Source organism: Engraulis encrasicolus, chromosome 16 (genome assembly GCF_034702125.1).
Source record: "Engraulis encrasicolus isolate BLACKSEA-1 chromosome 16, IST_EnEncr_1.0, whole genome shotgun sequence".
NCBI classification, from domain to species: domain Eukaryota; kingdom Metazoa; phylum Chordata; class Actinopteri; order Clupeiformes; family Engraulidae; genus Engraulis; species Engraulis encrasicolus.
Window position 1 is genome coordinate 6,775,917 of NC_085872.1, and position 21,164 is coordinate 6,797,080.

General features: G+C 44.3%; 1 protein-coding gene across 8 annotated transcripts in view; it reads right to left on the reverse strand.

Annotated features, from left to right (window-relative positions):
- The window catches only part of myo9b (myosin IXb), a 46,206-nt gene extending 26,111 nt beyond the window's left edge, over nucleotides 1-20,095 (reverse strand). For 7 of the 8 annotated variants that reach the window (XM_063218462.1, XM_063218459.1, XM_063218463.1 and 4 more), the window contains exons 1-12: nucleotides 19,748-20,095; nucleotides 18,185-19,115; nucleotides 7,390-7,484; nucleotides 7,007-7,069; nucleotides 6,641-6,740; nucleotides 6,258-6,358; nucleotides 4,990-5,113; nucleotides 4,089-4,178; nucleotides 3,559-3,675; nucleotides 3,134-3,268; nucleotides 2,650-2,771; nucleotides 318-459 (exon numbers count right to left, since the gene is read on the reverse strand). In XM_063218462.1, the coding sequence (XP_063074532.1) occupies nucleotides 318-459; nucleotides 2,650-2,771; nucleotides 3,134-3,268; nucleotides 3,559-3,675; nucleotides 4,089-4,178; nucleotides 4,990-5,113; nucleotides 6,258-6,358; nucleotides 6,641-6,740; nucleotides 7,007-7,069; nucleotides 7,390-7,484; nucleotides 18,185-19,051 (1,956 nt within the window). In that variant the 5' untranslated portion in view covers nucleotides 19,052-19,115; nucleotides 19,748-20,095. The remainder of the gene's footprint in view (nucleotides 1-317; nucleotides 460-2,649; nucleotides 2,772-3,133; nucleotides 3,269-3,558; nucleotides 3,676-4,088; nucleotides 4,179-4,989; nucleotides 5,114-6,257; nucleotides 6,359-6,640; nucleotides 6,741-7,006; nucleotides 7,070-7,389; nucleotides 7,485-18,184; nucleotides 19,116-19,747) is intronic. The other variant, XM_063218458.1, reaches the window with a different exon arrangement.
- Between the last annotated feature and the right edge of the window lie 1,069 nt (nucleotides 20,096-21,164).

Consider the following 21,164-nt stretch of genomic DNA (forward strand, 5'->3'; position numbering starts at 1 on the left):
TTCCCTTCAAAACTGTAGCCTGGCATTGTCGGTAGCAGAAAACCTGCTGAACTTATGCGTGTTTACATTTCTGTATTTTACCTAAATCGTAATTACATCACATAGAAAACGCTACCATTTCATATTGTCATTGCGTTTTATTCTACATTGTCCAGAAATTGATCCACATGCTTAAATTGTCCCACTCTGTAAGTACTTTGTAGGCCCTGCCAGGATGCTTGGCTCACAGTAGCTCCACTGCCAAAGTGCACTCCTCCAACAACTCAATCCCCTCACCAAACTCGACGGGAAATGTAACACCTTGTAATTGAACGTACCTTGATCTGATACTTGACTTTGCCAGCGAAGTGTTTGATGATGAATGCGGGCTCCAGGACGGGTGTTGGCACGAACGAGGGATGCCCCTGGTGCTGCTGCTTGAACTTGGCCAACAGCGTGTCGTCGGTGGCATGGGGAAAGCTGAAGAGGGGAAGCAGCCCAGTGAGCTCAGGGTGCAATAACCACTACCAACATCACCATCACCATCACCATCATCATCACCATCATCACTATCCTCATCACCTCTATCATCATCACCATCATCATCATCATCACCATCACCACCATCACTATATCATCATCACTATCACCACCACCACCACAATTATCATCCTCATCAACATCATCATCACCACCACTATCATCATCATCACCATCAACATCACCATCATCATCACCTTCATCATCATCACCAGCACCACCACTATTATCATCCTCATCAACATCATCATCACCACCACCACTATCATCATCATCATCATCATCATCATCACCATCATCATCACCTTCATCATCATCATCACCACCACAATGACCATCATCATCATCATCATCACCACCACCACCATCATCATCATCATCATCATCATCATCATCATCATTTTAAAAGTGTACTACCACTATCTTCACAATCCTTAGAGAGGGAAAACAGCCTAGTGAGCTTAGAATGCAATATCCAAAACACCAACACCACCGCCACCATCATCATTATCCTCATCATCAAGGAAGCCAACAGGAGGATACAAATGGGTCACTTGTTGCAGGCCAAGGCAAAGGGGGGACTTGTATGTATTGTGTGGGGGGCCTTGTAATTTACGTTGTCCCGGGCCCGGAAAAAGCTGCCAGCAGCAGCCCTCATCATCATCGTAACAGTGTCCCTCCATCAGCATCATCATCATCATCATTCCTACCACCACATCCATCATCTTAACACAGCATCACCGCAGAGATACACCAGCGGCGACGCGATTCAAGCGACAGAGTGTAGCAGCAAGCGATACGAGAGATTGAGTAGACTAGAGTATGTCCGTACAGGCAGAAGGCAAAGCATTCAAGCATTCCCATTGGCTGTGGTCACTGACCTCTATACAGTCATTGGCTGTCGCGGCTTGTCGCCGAACCGCGTCATAGAAAGTTGAAAAGATTTCAACTTCAAATTGTCGCGCTCGTCGCGCAAATCGCTCTAGTCTCCAGAGTCGCTTTTGTCTCTCGACTCAATACAAAGTCAATTACTTCCGTCGCTCGACTCGCTCAGATCGCCGCTGGTGTATCTCTGCGGTGACACCATCGTCAGTACCTTTCATAGGGTGTCCTAGCACATCCTATGACCCTGACCACAACATCCCTGTGTATCATCATCAACCTTGCTCTTTCAGTGCAATACCACTATTCAAAGACTTGTAAAACAAAGGAGATACGCACTCCGCGCTTCTAAATTAACAATCCGGTGCAACCAGAGCAGGACCAAAACATAGGCAAAAAGGGAAATAAATCTGGTGCCACACGGATGTCTATTTTCTGTTATTTATTTTTAGTGCAGTGAGACTAACGTTTCGACATGCGTCTTCATCAGAGTCCTGACTCTGATGAAGACGCATGTCGAAACGTTAGTCTCACTGCACTAAAAATAAATAACAGAAAATAGACATCCGTGTGGCACCAGATTTATTTCCCTTTTTACCACTATTCAAACCTTCACCCTACTAAACCATTGCTACTTCAAACAAAACAAGGTATAAGACAGTATTTTACAGTACAGATCAAGACCCAGTACCTCCCGAAAAGACAAAAGTAGCAGGGTTGGCATCTATACACATATTAAAAGCACAAGCACTAGTCTTGATCCTTGCCTACAAAACCCCCTTACAAATGACCCCAACCGGTAACATATTGAAAGCACAATCAAAAGTCTTCGCCCTTGCCTACAAAACCAACTCAGGAACGACCCCATCTGGCTCCTTTTTTGGGCTACAAGTCTGTCATCCTAACTGCTTACCCTTGACTGCCCTTGGGGACAGGGCCTTAGAAATTGGAAAGGGCATTAGAAATGGGACAGGGCCTTAGTAACAGGACAGGGGCCTTAACCCATTTTAGCCTAAGCCCCTTTTGGGAAAGGGTGCCCTCTGCCTATTAAATCCTAAATATCTCAGCCTCCAAAGCACATAAGTTGCAAAAAAGCTTGGACCATCTTTTTTACATTAGAATGTGTTCATTCAGCTCTAACATACCCACATGTTTAATAAAAAAGCTCAAATCGCAAGACCCTGAATGCAGCGTACTGTATATGTGTCTCCAGGCTAAAATGGGTTAATAATGGAACAGGGGCCTTACTTGCTCTCCTCGTCCAGCAGGTGGAAGAGGCCAGTGGGCTTCTTGCTAATGAGGTGGATACAGCCAATGTTGTTATTGTAGTCGATATTATCCCACACGATGCCCTCAGCCTGGTACTCAGCCTGGGGGAAAATATACACTATGGAAATTACCGTACATACTGTATACAGGACATTATGAATTCAAATGTAAATTGGAAATAAATGATTTTACATTGCTTGTCATAATAATCAAAGAATCATTGTAATGGTAAACAAACACATAATCTCACACACGCACGCAAGCACGCACACACACACAGAGGCACAGACGCGCACACATTGCTGCTCTGCCAATAAAATAAGACAGGCAACAGATGTATATGACATATATACGTGTATGTCCTATATGACAGTAGGTGACCATTATAACTGTTATATTAAACCATTATACATAATAAGGACACATACATGCATAATGAAACAGAAAAAGACCAAGGCCCCACCTGTTCGAGGGTGAAGATGTGCTGGTTGCAATAATACTGGAGCTGCTCGTTCGCATAGTTAATGCAAAACTGCTCAAAGCTGTTGACCTTGAAATCCTCAAATCCAAAGATGTCTAGCACACCTATGGACAAGCACTGTCAAAAGACACAGGAGAAGAACAAACCCTGAATTATTATGGGGGCCTTGAAGCAACATGATATGAGTGTGTTCATTCCTCTCAAACTTAATGAAAAGAGTAGAGTAGAGTGCCGTAGAATAGAGACGATAAATCCAAAATGTTATTAATAAGGTGTCAAGCAGCATACACAGAACCCAATGCACAAATCAAATGTATTGCACACATCTGCTTACATACAAAACATTGACTAAGTAAACAAATGAAAAGGTAGAAAAGAGAGAGAGAGAGAGATAGAGAGTCCCTTGCCTGTATGGACACTTCTATGTCCTTCTTGTTGAGAAGGGCATGGTTGATGCGCAGCACAATCCAGTCAAAGAGGGAGCCATAGAGAGACTTGGCCACGGAGTCACGTGCAGTCACAGCCTGCCGAGAAAGGAAGGAACACATTGTTTGGAGAATGTATGGGTTATTTATAAACAGATTAAGGCTGGGGTCCTCACAAGTTTATGACAGGCCTTTGTGTGGCCTTTTTGTCATTTTTATGAAAGTCTGTTAGCCAAGTGGAACATTTCTTGTCAAACTGAACTCACTTTAATTCTGAACAAAGCTTAATTCCACTTTGAAAATATCATGTACACACTTCACAATTCGGAAAAAAATGAAAATCAAAGTAAACTCGACAGAACTTTTTAATTCTGAATTATGAATTCGGAATTAAAAACATCATGTAAATGTAGCCATTGAATAATACAGAGTAGTCCTTTGCATTACACAGAGGAGAGCTTAATATTTCAGTTTCTCTGTGCAGAGATAACGTCAGTACTACTGCTACCTACCTCACTGAGGCTGTATGGCAGTATGAGTGTGTCGTTGGCGGTCATGGCTTTCCTCTTGGTGAGAGCCTCCACCAGCAGCTCCCTCTTCACCTTCATCACATCATTTACAACAACAGCATTATTTCCTGTGTGTGAGTGCTTTTGCCTTTCCTCAATAATGACAATCACAATTGTAAATTTGTATAGAATTAACAAAAAAACATGACCAAACGTTCGCAATACACAGGCATACAGACACACAGGGCACTCACACATACACGCACGCAAGCACGCACTCACGCACGCACCCACCCACACACACACACACACTTGGGCTGTGTCTCAAATCACGCACTTGTGCACTTCTGGCACTGTTTTTCAGTGCCTAGGGCGCTCACGCTGAAAGTTTCAGTTGAGCCAGTGCACTGAAAGTGCCAGGATGATCCCCTAACAATGGCGGAAAAATGCAGTGCTTGAATGATGGACACTGCACGCACTAAACGGCGGCCATGTTGACAATGACACGGAGGAAATGTGGCATTCAGTTCAGTAGAAGAGTTTGGTCAACAGTCTCCTAATTCTGTAAGTAATGTTGATGGGACACCAACCTTTTCATGCCAACCAAAGTATTGTATGTGTGATTGTTGTCCTTTGGGGTGAGGGAAATGGAAATACAAGCACCAGACGCTGTGCATTGTAAACAGTAGCCAACTCATATTTTGACGAGCTAATGCCATGCTCAGCCATCACTTCCAGCGAGGGCACAGTGCATAGTGCTCAAACTTTTCCACGACAGTATGCACTAAAGAGCTCAGTGCACTGTATGCACTGTGCACTGTGTGTGATTTGAGACATAGCCATACACACACACCACTGACTGTAGACATCAGTCGCCCTGTGCTGTACAGTGCACAGCTCTCACCTTCAGCAGGTCGGACAGGGTGGCGAGGACGTCTGGCGGTCCCACCGTCAGCCCCTCCCCATCCTCCGTGGGCTCGTACGTCACATTGCCCAGGTAGAGGATGGCCGACAACACAGAGAATATCCTGCACCAAGCACATCACATAACAATAGCACATTAGGAGATTATTTACTGCAAAAGAGTCTATTCAGCAGTATGCAACATCAAATGTGCATCATATACCCAGCTATCTAAATACCATGAAAAGTATCATCTACACACCTTAAATATTTGAATTGTTTATACATAAATGTAGTACTTATACAATGTATTGCTGTCTTATGGTTTCTATTTTGTATGCTTAGTCAAGGAATCTCAGAAATTGTACTTTCCAAGGTCTACTCCAAGTTCTTGGTATTCCTCTAATATTTTCCAGAGTCGAGCACAAATGGTTGCCAGGTCAACTAGGCAGGAAATGAATCAAAACTTTCTTTGACATAATTTATCATAGAAATGTTCTTGGCGGGCTCTTGCATTGTGAGTTGTGAAATAGTACCGAATTGGCCTACAGAGACAAAACTTAGCGCATGTGTGGAACCCAGAGGCGCTTCCCCCGAGGGGTGGTAGCTGAAACACTTATTGCATTCTTTACTTTTGAGGATGAGCAAGCCCAGACCTGCGCTTTCTCAGAGGTAGCAAAAAAAAGGAATTCTACGATGGTTAACTGCGCGTGTTTTATGGGGACCGCAACCGGCTGAGCTGACATCAGAGCCTCTACGCGGCTTGAAAAAAAAAACACTTTGTTAGGGCCGTGGTGGTTCCCAAACTGTTTCAGCGGGGACCCCCATTTAGATTTTGGAATATTTTTTTGACCCCCCCACCCGCCACAGTCTTAGCCTAGCAATTGATTTTTTTGCAATGTTAGCGTACAAACTATTCATGGAAAATCTAGCGATATTAATGGACAAAAAATGACTAGGGCACACAACAGCAAATACATCTTTTAGCTGTTAGCTGTTAACCTTTGGATATCCCGTTTTTATGCAATGTCCCTTTTGTCCGCGACCTCACCTTCAGGACCTCCGAGAGTCCGCGACCCCCCTAGGAGCTCCAACCCCCAGTTTGGGAACCATTGCGTTAGGGAATGAGGGCACACCCTTTCAGCAGGTTCATTTTACAAGCATAATTTCTAGGAACTGAAAGATGATGATAGACTTTGCGCACGCGGACTTGGTGCCAACAATGCATTGGTTTTGCTTTGTTTTTGTTTTCTGTCAGGAGTGACGTACTGTTTTTTAGTAGCAGGTAGGAATCCCACCATCTCCATGGCCTGCTGAAGCCTCTTAAACTCATGCTTGTTTTCCTCTCTGTCCTCTGACTGAAAGTTTTCCTGTAAAACACAAAAAACAAAAACAAAAAACAAAAACAAAAAAAATAAAATAAACATGAAAAGAAAAAATGCATGTGACGCACATACAGGCCATAGAAAACAAACTAGACAGAGAGAAACAGTGACTATGGACATGCTTATCTTTATCAGAAAGTCCCAGGCAAAACAGGTCAATTTACATGCACTGACGGATCAATGCAAGCTCTCCAACGTGTGCTTGTTGTTTTCTTGGACTAAGACATTGATAGTCACCAATGCCACTATCTATTAACACTTCCTCACTTGTTTGAGGTAGAGATAGTCTTCGGGTTGCAACAGCTTAAACTCTCTGTGCTCCTGTTCCGAGGCGCCCAGCAGCAGATAGTAGAACACGTGGTAGTTCCTGCAGGTGGAATAGAATCATTTCATGATATTTTAGGTTCCGTTAGCTATCACAACAACAACAACAACAACTGCAGCAGCAATAACAACAACAACAAAAGTTATTTTGGCCATGTGACTTTAGATTCCAGAAGACGAAAAGGCCATGATGGATAGAACATGTATATGGATAGGAACTACAAAAGTACAGTATATCACAGTGGTCAATCTGTATATTCAGCCATATGTAAGAGGAATGCAAGAGGTTTCAAGGGTTAACATCAGTACCTTTCACTCTTTTCTCTGGACACCAGACGGCACTTTTCCAGCAGATACTTCTCGACGACTGCCCTGTACAATTCAACGCCACAATTATAGACTCCAGATGGTTATATACATCAGAAAAGAAATCAGATAATGAGTTAATGACACAGCAACAAGATATCTATTTATTATAATGTAATATAGTGAGGTCTAAGGACAGGTGTAATTGTGTGTGTGTGTGTGTGTGTGTGTGTGTGTGTGTGTGTGTGTGTGTGTGTGTGTGTGTGTGTGTGTGTGTGTGTGTGTGTGTGTGTGTGTGTGTGTGTGTGTGTGTGTGTGTGTGTGTGTGCGTGTGCGTGTGCGTGCGTGCACTTGCATGTGTGTGTGTGTCTGTGATGAACTCTTACCCTCTCACTACTCCACTCTCTGAGTAGTTCACCTGGATGAACTTCCCGAAGCGGCTGGAGTTGTTGTTGTGGGCCGTCTTGGCGTTCCCGAAAGCCTGTTGAGGGCACGGGGAGGTAGGAGAGGAAGAAGAAAGAACACACACATTTATATGATTACCAGACACGGAGTGCGAGTGAGCGAGTTCAGCACAACGTCTGTCTGCGTGACAAACACATTTGGTCTTCATCTGAATGGATGGGAATAAACACTACTGGGCAGATGGGGAACACAAAATCCAAACCACAAAAAAGCCCTTCCTTAAACAAAGCCTAGCTTCTAATGCCAAAGTTTCCGAGTCTCAAATGTGCCTGTCTACATTCTCATGAAATCTAGATGTGATTGACATGCAATCATTTTAATCAGGAATACATTTGAAATACAAATAAAGCTCCAAAGTAAAAATATAAGACAACATAATATAATACGATCTTGTTTTGTTTTCACCTCACAATAGTGATATCTACCCAAAACTTTGCATATATAAACTACATAAACGATACAAAGCTATATAGAAACCTAACACCCTTCAGTATTACCATAGGTTCTAAAATAACTGCATGTACTACACTACACATATTAAGGATGTGAACATTTTGGCTCGCTCTTGCAACACACAAAAAGTGAACTGAAAATGAAACTTCCCCATAAGTAGGGACCAAGACTACCCGGCACCAAGCTATATTTGATGTTTCCAAAGAATGCAGGCACACAACACGAGTCGAACTCCCCCACACTTTTCAGCTATAGTCCATAGGTCATTGAAACCTGGCAGAGGGAATTCCCTGGCACAGTCAATTACATCTGCGTTCTGTATAACCTGAGTCCGACTATGCATCCTCTAAAAGCTAAGCTATCTTGCCGTGCAAGTCTCTGATGCACATTAAGTATCTAATGTACCTTCTTATTCATGTACGATGTGTTTGATTAATTTAGATATTGCATTTAAATCCAAGCAGCTTGCATGGATACAAACACAGATTGATCCTTTTTGCATATCCCGTCTAGGCCTGTAAACTATGTGTTGGTTGGAGTTTTGGTTGAAATGAGGGTTACCAGAAACACTGAAATGCATAGGGCAATGCATAGTGCATAATTGTAAGTGTACAGAGGGGACAGAAATAGGCAGTGGTGTCAATTCCGGGTGCAGAAAGTAAAAACCCTGCCACAGTTTCCTTCCAACACAGGTGACTCCAATAAGTAGCTGGTCTACCTCTCTTGAGTGACTCCAATAAGTAGCTGGTCTACCTCTCTTGAGTGACTCCAATAAGCAGCTGGTCTACCTCTCTTGAGTGACTCCAATAAGTAGCTGGTCTACCTCTCTTGAGTGACTCCAATAAGCAGCTGGTCTACCTCTCTTGAGTGACTCCAATAACTAGCTGGTCTACCTCTCTTGAGTGACTCCAGTAACTAGCTGGTCTACCTCTCTTGAGCGACTCCAATAAGTAGCTGGTCTACCTCTCTTGAGCGCTCAATAATCAGCTGATTCAGAGCAGGTTGGATTAAATTTGTGGCAGTTTCTACTTTCTGAACGCGGGATTGACACCACTGCCTATAGGCAGGTATTCAACAGGAGCTATGCAGGCAGGCAGCAAGCAGTGGGGTGTGGGGTAGTCCCTGCCTTAATCATTGACATGGTGGCATTCACATTGACAGGCCAGAGTTAAATATTAAGTGTATAATTACAGATACTGTGTGCGCAGGCCTTGCAGGTCAACTAAACAAATCAGCTTCTGTTGCTTGTGTAGTAGCTTCCCACAGACAGACAGACAGACAGACAGACAGAAAAGACACAGATGACCCTGCCGTGGTTCAAACGGTAGGGCACGGTAGGGACCCAGGTTCGAATGTGATATATATATAGTATTGATTTTTAAAAGACAGATAGACAGAAACACAGAGATAGACAAATACACAAAGACAGACAGGCAGGCAGGCAGGCAGACAGACATATGAACAGACAGGCAAGCAGGCAGGCAGGCAGAGAGACAGACAGGCAGGCAGAAAGAGAGGGAGAGAGACAGTAACAAAGACTGGCACACACAAAAAGATAGGTAGTCACACAAACAGGCATGCAGACACAGACAGAGACACACACACACACCAAGACAGACAGACATACAGACATGTATACAGACACACAAATACAGTCAGATAGTCTGTCACTTTTAACACTTCACAAGGGTGTGACGTGTGAGGTCATCATACTTCTGTTTCTAGTCCACAGGCAGACAGTCAAACAGATATACTGTATAGAAAGATATTCTGCCATTGAGAGTACCGTGTCTATCAGGGGTGTGAGCAACTTACAGCTCTCAGTTCTGGTTCCTGTAAGTTATGCCTTTGACTGAAAGCCTTCAACTGAGGGCAGATTGCCAATGTGATGGGGAGATCATAGTCATTGGGCAAGCAAAGAAACAAAAGGCCTGCTGGGGGAGAATACAAGGCAATGTAACAGACCAGGGCGGACCTCAGAGCTGTGTGGCCTAATCAAGATTTGCCATTCCTGTCCCAACAAGCTCCGCAGCTCTGTCTTGAAACTACGCGGTACTAAACGACTACTTCTTCTCTCTGTCTCTCTCTCTCTCCTTGGTGATATGCATGCCTGAGCTTTGGCTGTAGGGGGAAGACCATATCTGCCTCCCACACACACACAACTCCCACTTTTTTTTCCAAAAAAAAAGAAAAAAAGTGGAATTGCAATGTTGCGTGGGATATTTTTTTTCAATGAGCAGGTGTGGCAGATTCCCACTGAAATGATCTTTGTGCAGGAGAGAGGGGAGGAGAGAGAGAAGGTGGGGGTGAGAGGGAGGGAGAGAGAGAGGACTCGATAAGGGAACCAGGTGGATTGCTGATATGACAGTGAGGAGCATACAATGGAAAGTATGCTGCCGCGTTGAAGGCAGGCGGGCAGGTCACATGACCAGGAAGAGGAGCCTGCCCCAGCTCGTTCCAGTTCCCCAGCTTTCTGTGGTATTCTGCTGCCGCTGTTTCTTTTGCTCTCGCTGCTGCTCCTGCTGTGGCTATAGTATATGCATGAGGCGAGAGCCAGCCAACGCCCTGTACCTTTCCATAGCGCCGCGAGAAGAACCAAGCTAGCAAGCCGCCCATCCCCAACCCCTAACCCCTTAAAACCCCGCCCCCACCCCACAATCCCCACTCACCTCCAGCCAATCATAAGCCCTCATTATATTCCTTCGCGCAGGCAAGGTGTCTGTCTTGCACAAGGTAAGGAGGAGGTGAGGCATTCTTGCAGTGCCGGCGGGGCTGGTGGTAGTGCTTGGTTTTCTATGTCATCAGCATGACTGAACGCCTGAAACTGGAGACTGGGGGGAACCACAACCACAGACACCAGCATCACACAGCAAACTTGGCTGAAGTGATTCTGTTCTGTTTTGGCCTATGATGTGCTGTGCTGTGGCTGCTTTGGCTGAGTCAAACTGCAGCAGGTGTGGCAGACCCCAAATAGCCGAATGCACCAGTCACAATTTCTGGAAATAGGTCTCTTCGAACCAAGTCAATGACATCGTCTTGGCTCATACTGTTATAAGGAAATGTTTTCATTATAATGTTTTATGATTATTTATTGTACCTAAATGTTAATTTTACTCTTATTCTCTTTGAATAGGCATAGCAAAAATGTCTACTAAACAAGACGTCTTCATGAATATCCACAGTCTTCAGCCTTCACCCATATCAGGGATCCCAACAGCACTCTGCATGTGATTAGAGTTGAAATGGTGGAAGTTTGGAGTCTGCAGAGAGAGAGAGCATGCAGCAGGGGCACCAAGTGCCAAATATACCCCAGACTTCCTGCAGAACAATGCCTTGACCTCTCCATTCTCTGGGTAAGGCCACTACTGGGCAAAACAAGGGGCTGACAATGGCAAATGGTCTCCTCGCTGTGGGCTGCCGGAACAATGTCATAGGTCCTCCTCGTCTGATGAGGAGGGGGAAACCCAACTGGCCCAGACAGTTAATGACTACAATGACCTAATAAGCCGACAGACAGCAGCGGATCATCTGAAGAGAATCACTCGGGCCCAAATAAGGAATTCAGGAACATTTTAGAATGAGCTTTAAGCCTATTACGTAACACCATGAATACAACTAATTATTATAGGAACACAACATATATTCTGCATTCCTGAAAGATGTGTTTTATCCAGCACCATATGTGGTATGTTGCACCCTCTGAATATGACTTTGGGCCATTACAGCTAATTACAGAAGAGATTTGCGACAAAAAACAGCCAAGGAAAACAAACGTTAAACTTTCTCGAATTGACCCACTTACACCCCAACTTATAAATTCAGCAACAACAAAAAAATGATTGCCAACTTCATTGCCAACTTGTCTGTGTGGCATGGCCAGCTGAAAATGACTTAACGCTGCCTAAATGAGGCTTAACTTACTATTGAATTGAATGTGCAAAGTTGACTGACTAATATGGGGAGGACATCCAAATTTAAACAAATCCGCCCCGGCGAGTTACAGCATGCATTCCTCAAGTTCTCCAGCATGTCCTTATGCTCTTATGTAACATTTATATAATTCCAGTGATCTTGAATAGATAGAAATCACACAGGCTCTTAATATTTGGGGTAATTCACGCAATGTGTGTTTAAATCTCAGTGATCAGTGTAGGCAGGTATATGCTTATGGCTGATCTACTCTATCTATATCTATAGCTGTATCCCCTCATGTGCTTCATTGACAATCGCGGCCTTGAAAACATGGTATTGACTTCAGTCAATAGTACAGTTTTTTTAATACATTTATGTATATTTTCCCAAAACTGTTAATTAATCACAGCAATGGATTTGCGTTCTTAATTTAGTGCATACATACAGATTTGTTTGGCAAACAGTAACAAGATTTTACCGTAGCACAAAACTGTCTGCTTAAAGCCACTAAAACCTCTGTCTGTAATCACATCCTGTGGTGAACAGACACCGCATCCATAACAACAGTTCCTCACATACACAGCTCCTCGGCTTGAAAGAACACAACAGCTTCTCGTCATGGTAACAGAATCTAACCCCTGACCTTCACTCATAATGGAAAATTGCCTTTTCTTCGGCTTGTTACTCATCAGTCTCTCTGTGTCTGTGTCTGTTTCTGTCTTTTTCAATACCTATATCCCTGACACATACATTCTCTGACTCTCTCTCTCGCTCTCTCTCTCTCTCTCTCTCTCTCTCTCTCTCTCTCTCTCTCTCTCTCTCTCTCTCTCTACACCCACTATTTCATATGCCACTCAGCATTGAATCCGTCCATAAATCAATCATGTCTGGTGGTCATTAGAATTTCCTGACAACAATAATTTACTCCTTAATTAGGACTTCCAAGAAATCATTATACATCAGAAAACAGGTCCACACAGTTTCAAATTGCTCCCACACCATGCCTCAATCGGTTTTTCAAGATGTCACATAAAATGAGAGAGAGAGAGAGAGAGAGAGAGAGAGAGAGAGAGAGAGAGAGAGAGAGAGAGAGAGAGAGAGAGAGAGAGAGAGAGAGAGAGTCTGGAAATATGATTACATCCAAAACATAATAAAGGCTTGGTCTCTGATTTATCAGATTACTGTTGCTGTGGCATCAGGTCATCCTACTAGGCCATTCACTATAAAGGTTGCCGAACACACTACTAGGTTACGGCAAAAGAAAAACCCTTTCAGGGGAAACCAAGAGAAACCCGCTGAACCTGTTCCAAGACAACAAAAAAACACTCAGAGCCTAGATGCTGAGCGGCCTCCTCAGACGAGACTGCTGAATCTTTTGTTCCCGTGGTCTTTGTTTCTTGGTTTACTGTTTCTCGTCCATATATACGTGTAAGCGCCCCTTCTTGCCTCAGTTTTGGCAACATATGTCAACACACACCCAGCAGCATAAAAAAGGAGCAGAAGTGGATCTTCAGGTCTTAATTTATACATAATTGCAATCTTTTTAAGACACTATGACCTGAGTGAAAGTGAACCAAACAGGTTTACAAAATCATTTAGCAGCTGAGTATTTATCCCACATGACCCGGCTACACACATGAAGCTCAAACGGTAGGGCACTGCACTGTCACGCCGGGGACCCGGGATCGATTCCGGCCCGAGGTCATTTCCTGACCCTCCCCTCCCCAATCTCTCTCTCCCACTCGCTTCCTGTCATCTCTCAAACTGTTCTATCAAAAATAAAGGTATAAGCCCCCCCAATATATATAATAATAAATAAAGATGCCAAATCTATCTGTAACACAATACCATTCTGTAGGTTTTCCCCTTTGAAACCTGTGAATGAGATAAGATAACCAGGGGCCTAGTGAGACTAAACCTCAACGCCACACAGTGTGTGTGGAGCTTCAGCCCCACAGCCATGATTTTTCACAGCTAATGTTTTAGTGTGTGTGTGTGTGTGTGTGTGTGTGTGTGTGTGTGTGTGTGTGTGTGTGTGTGTGCTTATGTGTGTGTGCTTATGTGTGTGTGTGTGTGTGTGTGTGTGTGTGTGTGTGTGTGTGTGTGTGTGTGTGTGTGTGTGTGTGTGTGTGTGTGTGTGTGTGTGTGTGTGTGTGTGTGTGTGTGTGTGTGTGTTACATGTAAGCCACAGTAAGTCCTTTCTCAGCTGCTCCCAGGGTCTCAGAGAGGAAGCTGATGGGGAAGTGCCCCAGGCCCATGTGATCACTCGCTCAGGGCCTGAAGAAATCCTGTGCATCGGGACTATGACTATAACCAGCACGGAGGAATGCAGAATGTGCACACAATGCGTCTGTATGGCAAATAAAAGTTGTTTACGTATGCCTAGTGCATTCTTTTCTCCCTTGCTCTAAAGCTATACACATTCTTTGGTCAGAAATTCAAAACGAAGAGAAAAAAGAGCTGTTTGTTTGGAGCCTTATCCAACCCATGTAAACCTTTATGACCATCGATCCACCATGGACCACACATGCACTGACCGCTGTGACCAACCCTCCACCATACAGGTACATCATACACCAAACTTGTACTGACAGCTCGGAAGATCACCACTACACTTGCGTTGGCCACATGACTTTATGAACTGGTTATTATTAGCAATCAATAATCTATCTGCCATCTGTCTCTGCTCAGAATCAGACCATAAAAGGATGAGCACAACACAGACTTTTTACTCATTAGTTTTTATAGTCTCTTTGAGTATACTACAAAAAACATGTTTCGATTTTGTGTGATACTTGATCCTTTCTTGTCATTTGCTAGTACAATAATAGGTTGGTAATGATGATGATAATGATAATGATGATGTGGCCTGGAAAGCTGATCTACGTACTGTAACTCAATCATATGTGAGATGCCGCCTGTCTGATGCCTGTCTACATGCCAGCTGCACGATTTCTGCTGTGATAAGTGGTTTCTGTGTTTCCTGTTTCGCTGTCAACGCTTCCACTCATCGGCTGCGCTTACATCACTAACAGCCACTCACACATCATGAGAACACTAAGCGTTCAATAATGCATGAGGTGATAAAAGCAGGCCTATTAGATAGTGAACTTGTTGATGCAAGCAACCTTTCGGCCTTGAATTGACCTGTTATGACTTTCTTACAGCAAATCCTGTGGACCAAGACTGTATGGAGAGGATCCAAAGAAACTCCATCAATCCATGAAGACAACTTCATGCCTCCCTCATGGCCCCATAATATGGTGCAGAACCAAACACATTCTAGAGTAAGATACTCTGTTCTAAAGTCTTTGTGCAGAATCTTCTGGTCCCAGGCCTTGGCACGGCACAGTTCATGTTTAGGTACAGGAAGGTGCAATTTTCGGAATTTTGAGTAAGCCTTTATATTGAGGCTTACGAGATGAGTTCTATATCAATGGTTCTGCCATTTCCGATGTATGGAATGTCCTACTGTACATCATCCAGTATCTGAGTTACACTTAATTGTTAATTGTATGTCTCCATTACGTTATTTAGACAGAGTGTATCATGAAGTAAAAGAGTCTGCCAAATGCAATGCAATGTAATGTAACACTTATGTAGCACTGTGGGTTAGGGTTAGGCTTAGGTAGGTGCACTGTAAGTACATGTTTATTACACTGAACAGTACTTGCTGTGAGATGAATTTACATCCTTTTCTCATACCTTTAGCTGCTATCCGCTCTCTAAGGCATGTCCTACTGAGGGATGTCTGCGCTAAAAGCACTTTTCAAGAATTCAACAATCACCCTACAAACACTGTCATTTGGCACATTTTGACTGCGTGGGGGATGGCCTGAATTTACGACGATGTCATTAAAACAAGAACCTGAGAACCCACTGGCAGACTTATGTTGCATTCACCAGCTCGGGACCTCTCGAGACAGCTGACGACACTGCTCACATGACTATCGAGTTCTGGAGTTTGGCGCATGAACGCCACTGATGCCGGTACAATCGGGATTCATGCGTGTTTTGTTTTGGTTCTCTTTTCTTTTTTTCACCTCACCTTGAGCCTCCACACCCACGACATATCATTTTAGCTTAATTAGACTAAATCAAACAGTCAGATACCAACAGTACTGACATATGTACAACTGCAATTGAATGACATCAACTGGTGTTGTTGATAAGTGATTACAAGATGATATTTTAGCATTTATGATACTGTTTACATGCTAGTTCCATGCATGGGCGCCATGTTGATGATGCGTGTGTCGTCATACAAAACACAAGCTCGGGACCTCGTTGTTCTATACTTCCGCCTGAGATCAACCTCGATAATTATCGATCTGACATTGCGTCACCAAATCTTCACGCCCACTTTCCCGAGGTTTTAGGTCGGCTTTCTTGGGATTCTCGACTTTTTGAACGAGGTATTTTGTGCCCCTACAGTACTAATCCAAATACTGCTGGAGGGGGTAGTCCTAGCAACCTTGTATGACCTTTTCTGGGACACCCTGGCACAGGGTTTCCCCCAGCACATCATTGCTAAGGCGGCCACCTTGACAACAAGCATCTACCACCTTGACCAGGTCCCCTGAAAAGATAATGATTTGTGAATGTTGTGAATGTAATTTCTAAAGTTGCTTAACCAAAATAATATACTTTTAAGAGTTTTCAGGTGATATTTCAAAGGAAACATTACATTATGTCCATTGATGATGATGACTTGTCTCAGATGCTGACTAACGCCCCACCTCCTTGACTAACAACAATTCTGCGTGGAAACACTGACCTGCCAACCTTCAGCCCATGGCCACGAGAATGGAGATATAACTTTTTAACCAGGGCTTCGAACCGGTTCAAGGAACGAAAACGAAAACCAGGAACTTTTTGTATTTTACAGGGAACAGAAACGAAACCGGAAACGTTATTATTTTTTATGTTCTGGAACGGGAACACTTATTTAAAAATAATGGTAACCGGTTAATACCGGTTAATACCGTTCCTCAAACTAAAAAAAAAAGTCATTATTTTCCTGCGCATGTTACCATGACGGCTGAGGTTCAAGTCCTATGTGACATCAGACATTCTCTGACTGAATGGAGAGAGAGCTGTAGATTACAAAGTCTTCACTCCACATCTTAAATAAGAGAAACCACTGTCATACAAAAGGACAGAGTTTGCATTGCATTATTGTAAGACATTGCAGGGAAGCGCGTGTAATGTTCGGCGTTATTGGACATCCATGGGCGCTTCAAATATGCACAAACTCACAATGTCCATCATAGTGCTCCCCGTGACCCAAGTCAGCTTGGAGCGCACATTTTCATCATTGAGGTTTATTCTCTGCTTCTCCACTTAGGTCGTCCCTGAATGACAAAATTCTGGAGGATATTCTTTTCATCTTGAATAAACAGTTTTGAATGTAGGCTGACTCATTTGCACTTCCGTCTTTCTTGGTTAACGTCAGTTAGGCCTATGGGGAGTAATCAGCTGACAGGAACGAAATTAACCGTTCCGGGAACAATATTTTTTGGTTCTAACCGGTTCGGGAACGTCAATTTATTGGTGGAACTCAGAACCGGAAACGTTATTATTCCGTTTCTGTTCGGAACGGAACGTTTGGAAAAAAATAACGGTTCAAAGCCCTGTTTTTAACCCCTTACCACAGAGCCTCTGCTATAAACTTATTGTCACCAAAATGGTAATGTCTCAAGTCTCAACCGGTCACCTTATAAGACACCTTGCATTGTCATAACAATGTTGTTGTTATGGTGTAGTTGAGCGTTCTCAGCAAAGAAAGAATAAGCCTGTCAACAGCCATCAGCACTAAAAGGCTACCCTGGGACTCGCCAGATCTGTGTGTTTCCGCATAGATCTGTGTGTGGAGTCAAGGCTGAACCACATTCATCTGGGGAGAGTCAGGTTGATAACTTCTAACTAACAAGCCATTTACAATGACTAGCCTATGCTGTTCTTTGAAGCTTTTCACCTTGTCTGGGAGTCCCTGTCACTGCAGTTCATGGCACAGCCAGTCCGTTGCCAGCACGGGTCTTGACCCATTTATAGAGATGACTTCTGACCAACCAACAAGCTATTTACAATGAGTAAGTTGGAACTCCCTGTCAATGTAGTCCATGTCACTGGTGAGTGCAGTGGTTCTCAACCTTTTTTTGAACAAACGGCACCTTGACCTCATCATGAGACTCCCAACGTCCCTCTTAGTATTAAAAAGTAAAATAGACTGAAGCCCCCTAATTGCAACTGAGCACCCCCCTCCCCTCAGATGTGTCCTTCTCAACACCTTTCCAAGGCTCCTTAACACCCCTGGGGGGGCTGTAGAGACCCCACTAGCCTAATGCCTACCTCCAGCACGGGGCCGGCCCCGAGGATGGTCCTCTCCACGCCGCTGGTGTACCCCTTCTGGCTGAGCGCCGTCAGGCAGTGGATGAGGAAGTTGGTGCTCTGCGTCTTCCCCGAGCCGCTCTCGCCCGAGATGATGACCGCCTGGTCGACGCGCTTCTTCAGCATGGTGTAGAAGGCGGCGTCGGCGATGGCGAAGACGTGCGGTGGCAGGCGGCCCAGCTGGTGGTGCTCGTACATCTTGACGTACTTGGGGTTGTAGATGGGCAGGAACTTGAAGGGGTTGATGGCGATGAGGATGTTGCTGGCGTACGTGTAGATCTTCTCCTCCCGGAAGCGGCCGCGCAGCGCCTCCAGGATGCTCTCCTCCGTCAGCACGGGCAGGTTGCACAGGTCGTCGCACTGCTCCTGCTGCGGCGGCAGGAAGCCGCGTCCCAGCAGCCCATGCGATGCCGGCGACACCAGGGCCAGGTGGTCGTAGGAGATGGAGCCGTCGTCCCGCTGGCCCTCCTGCAGGGCGAAGAAGTAGCCGTCGCTCTGGGCATGCTGCTCCTGGGCCTTCCTGGGCCACAGCAGCAGCCTCTGCATCGGCCGGTCGCCCGGCTGCAGGATCCACTCCTCGCCGCCACACTCCCTCACCTCCACCAGGACGTAGCGGCCAGCAGAGGCGCCCAGGCCCAGGGTGGCGACAGCCTGCTGGATGACCGAGGCGGCGGAGGTCGACTTGGGGACGCTGAGGGTGCAGCATGCGGAGGAGGAGGATGGAGAGGAAGAGGAGGCATCTTTGGGGGACAGTCGGGGGTAAATCTGTAGCACGAAGGTCACTTCCTCATCTTGGTTGGTTGACCTTTCGTCATCTGTCACACTCATTCTGACAGACAAGGGCACACACCAGCATAGCGCATTCCCCTCCCCTTGTCACCTATGGGTTCACCTGATGCAGTGAGAGAGGGGGAGAGCAGAGAGAGAGACAAGGCTCAGACATTTCAGCCTAAAGAAAACTGAAGTCTTTTCTCTGTAGTAATGTAGTAGCTCACACGTTGAACGGCCCTCTACATGTCTTCCCTTCTCTGTTTTATTCAAAGATTTTAAAAAGCCGACAGATGGGATTTTACAATACTGAAATCGACATCTGCAGATACTCATCATGTAGAAGACATCACAATACAGACATCTCAGACAAATAAAAGCTGTACGGCGTACGTACTATGTATTCCTACGTCTGTGATATTTGAGGAATCTAGACCAAAAACACAAAATGCTCTCCACGCTGACACCACCTGCATGGGCCGGGCGCGAGGCTGCTTTTAGGAGCGCGCATGTCCTTACTTGTTGAGGAGAGCAGCCCAGTAACGTCTATAGCCAACGCGATTTATACAATAGGCCTACCCGCAAGATTACATTTAATATGCTGACCAAAAACTTATGTCACTCAGCAAATTAACTCCCCACCGCTTAACGATGGCATTTCGTAGTAACACTGTACTTAATACATGATACAAGGTTATCAAATTGCAATAACGAAACTGCGGTCAAAACGGCGACACCACTTTCTATAGAACTTACCTCATTTCACAGTCTTGTTCCCCCGTGAAACCCCTTTTCCGGCTTGTGGTCACAACAAAATCCAACACCTTGATAGCAAAACAAGCTGTTCACCTGTGCTACCGTGGAGGTAGGTAGGGAATGCCCGAACAGACCTTACGCGTAAAAAAGAAAACCTGTGGATGCGGCGATTATGGAACAATTCCCATCGCAACAATTATGCAGAATAATTAGCTCTGTGATAGTTTTCTGTACTGGGAAAAAAGCCCGATTGAATTAAACTAGAGTAATCACTGTTGCCGTTTTCACTTTTGACTGACTCTACTTCCTCCCTACGAGCGGCTTCGTCCTGCCGTCGAGTGGGTGTTGTTGTGCCCTTCCCCTCACTTAAGAGAATGCCTCTCTACTGTACTGCCCCACTTCTGACACAGCAATCAGCCACTGTCCTCACCTATGGAGTATGGTTGGTTCAGCATAGCATAGTCTACAATTTGCCAACGCGGCTTAGTCATGAAGTTGCTTATAAAATTGCATTGCTGCGTGTTATCGCTGCATTCCAAATATTAGGCAGCCTATGAACGATCTCGTAGTCATTTTATCAGCAAAACACTTGCATACAACTGAATGTTGTATTTAAGAGATTGGTGCATTTGAGAAATTTCTGCAATATGTCCCACTTAGCTATAGGGCTAGTGTTTCAATAATCACTTGTTCAGATTATAGATTATTATAGGCCTACACGTGGGCACTCAGAGGCTTGATTGAAATTGGCTTCAAACATTCACAAGTTCCTTTTATAAACAGTAGAGGGCAGTATACATCTATTTATATTAGGTTCATGTAGAAGTCAGACAGTGTGTGTAATGTCAACCATACACTCTATAAAAGCATGGGTTGAAAATAAACCTATTTGCAATAGAGTGCTGGGTAACAAATGGATTAACTACACGTTGTGTCGTCTTTATTCAACGCATTGGGTTATGCATTTTAATTTTTAACCCAACAGGTTGAGTAAAACATTTAACTCAAATGTGGGCTGAATTGTAACTAAACCATTATTGTACTTTATTGTTGGGTTATTATTACATAATTATGATCATACATTTGGGATATACAACCCCAATATTCTGTTTAAAGTTACTTAATGATGAGGTTAAAGTTACCCAATAATGTGTCACTCATTATGTGGGCTACAGACTGTGCAAAATGAGCACACCAGTTAGTTCACATAATTGACTGTATTGTTCCATTTTGTTTTCACACTTTTCAACACATATTATTGCATTTAAATAAAATATAACAATAAAACAACAGACACTGTATCGTGCAGTTAAAAAAGGCAGGAAGGAACATTATTCAAAAACATTTTTAAATGAAGAAATGATCCAAGGTGATACACTGAGAAACAGACTTTCAGGCATGGCACATCATGGAAAAC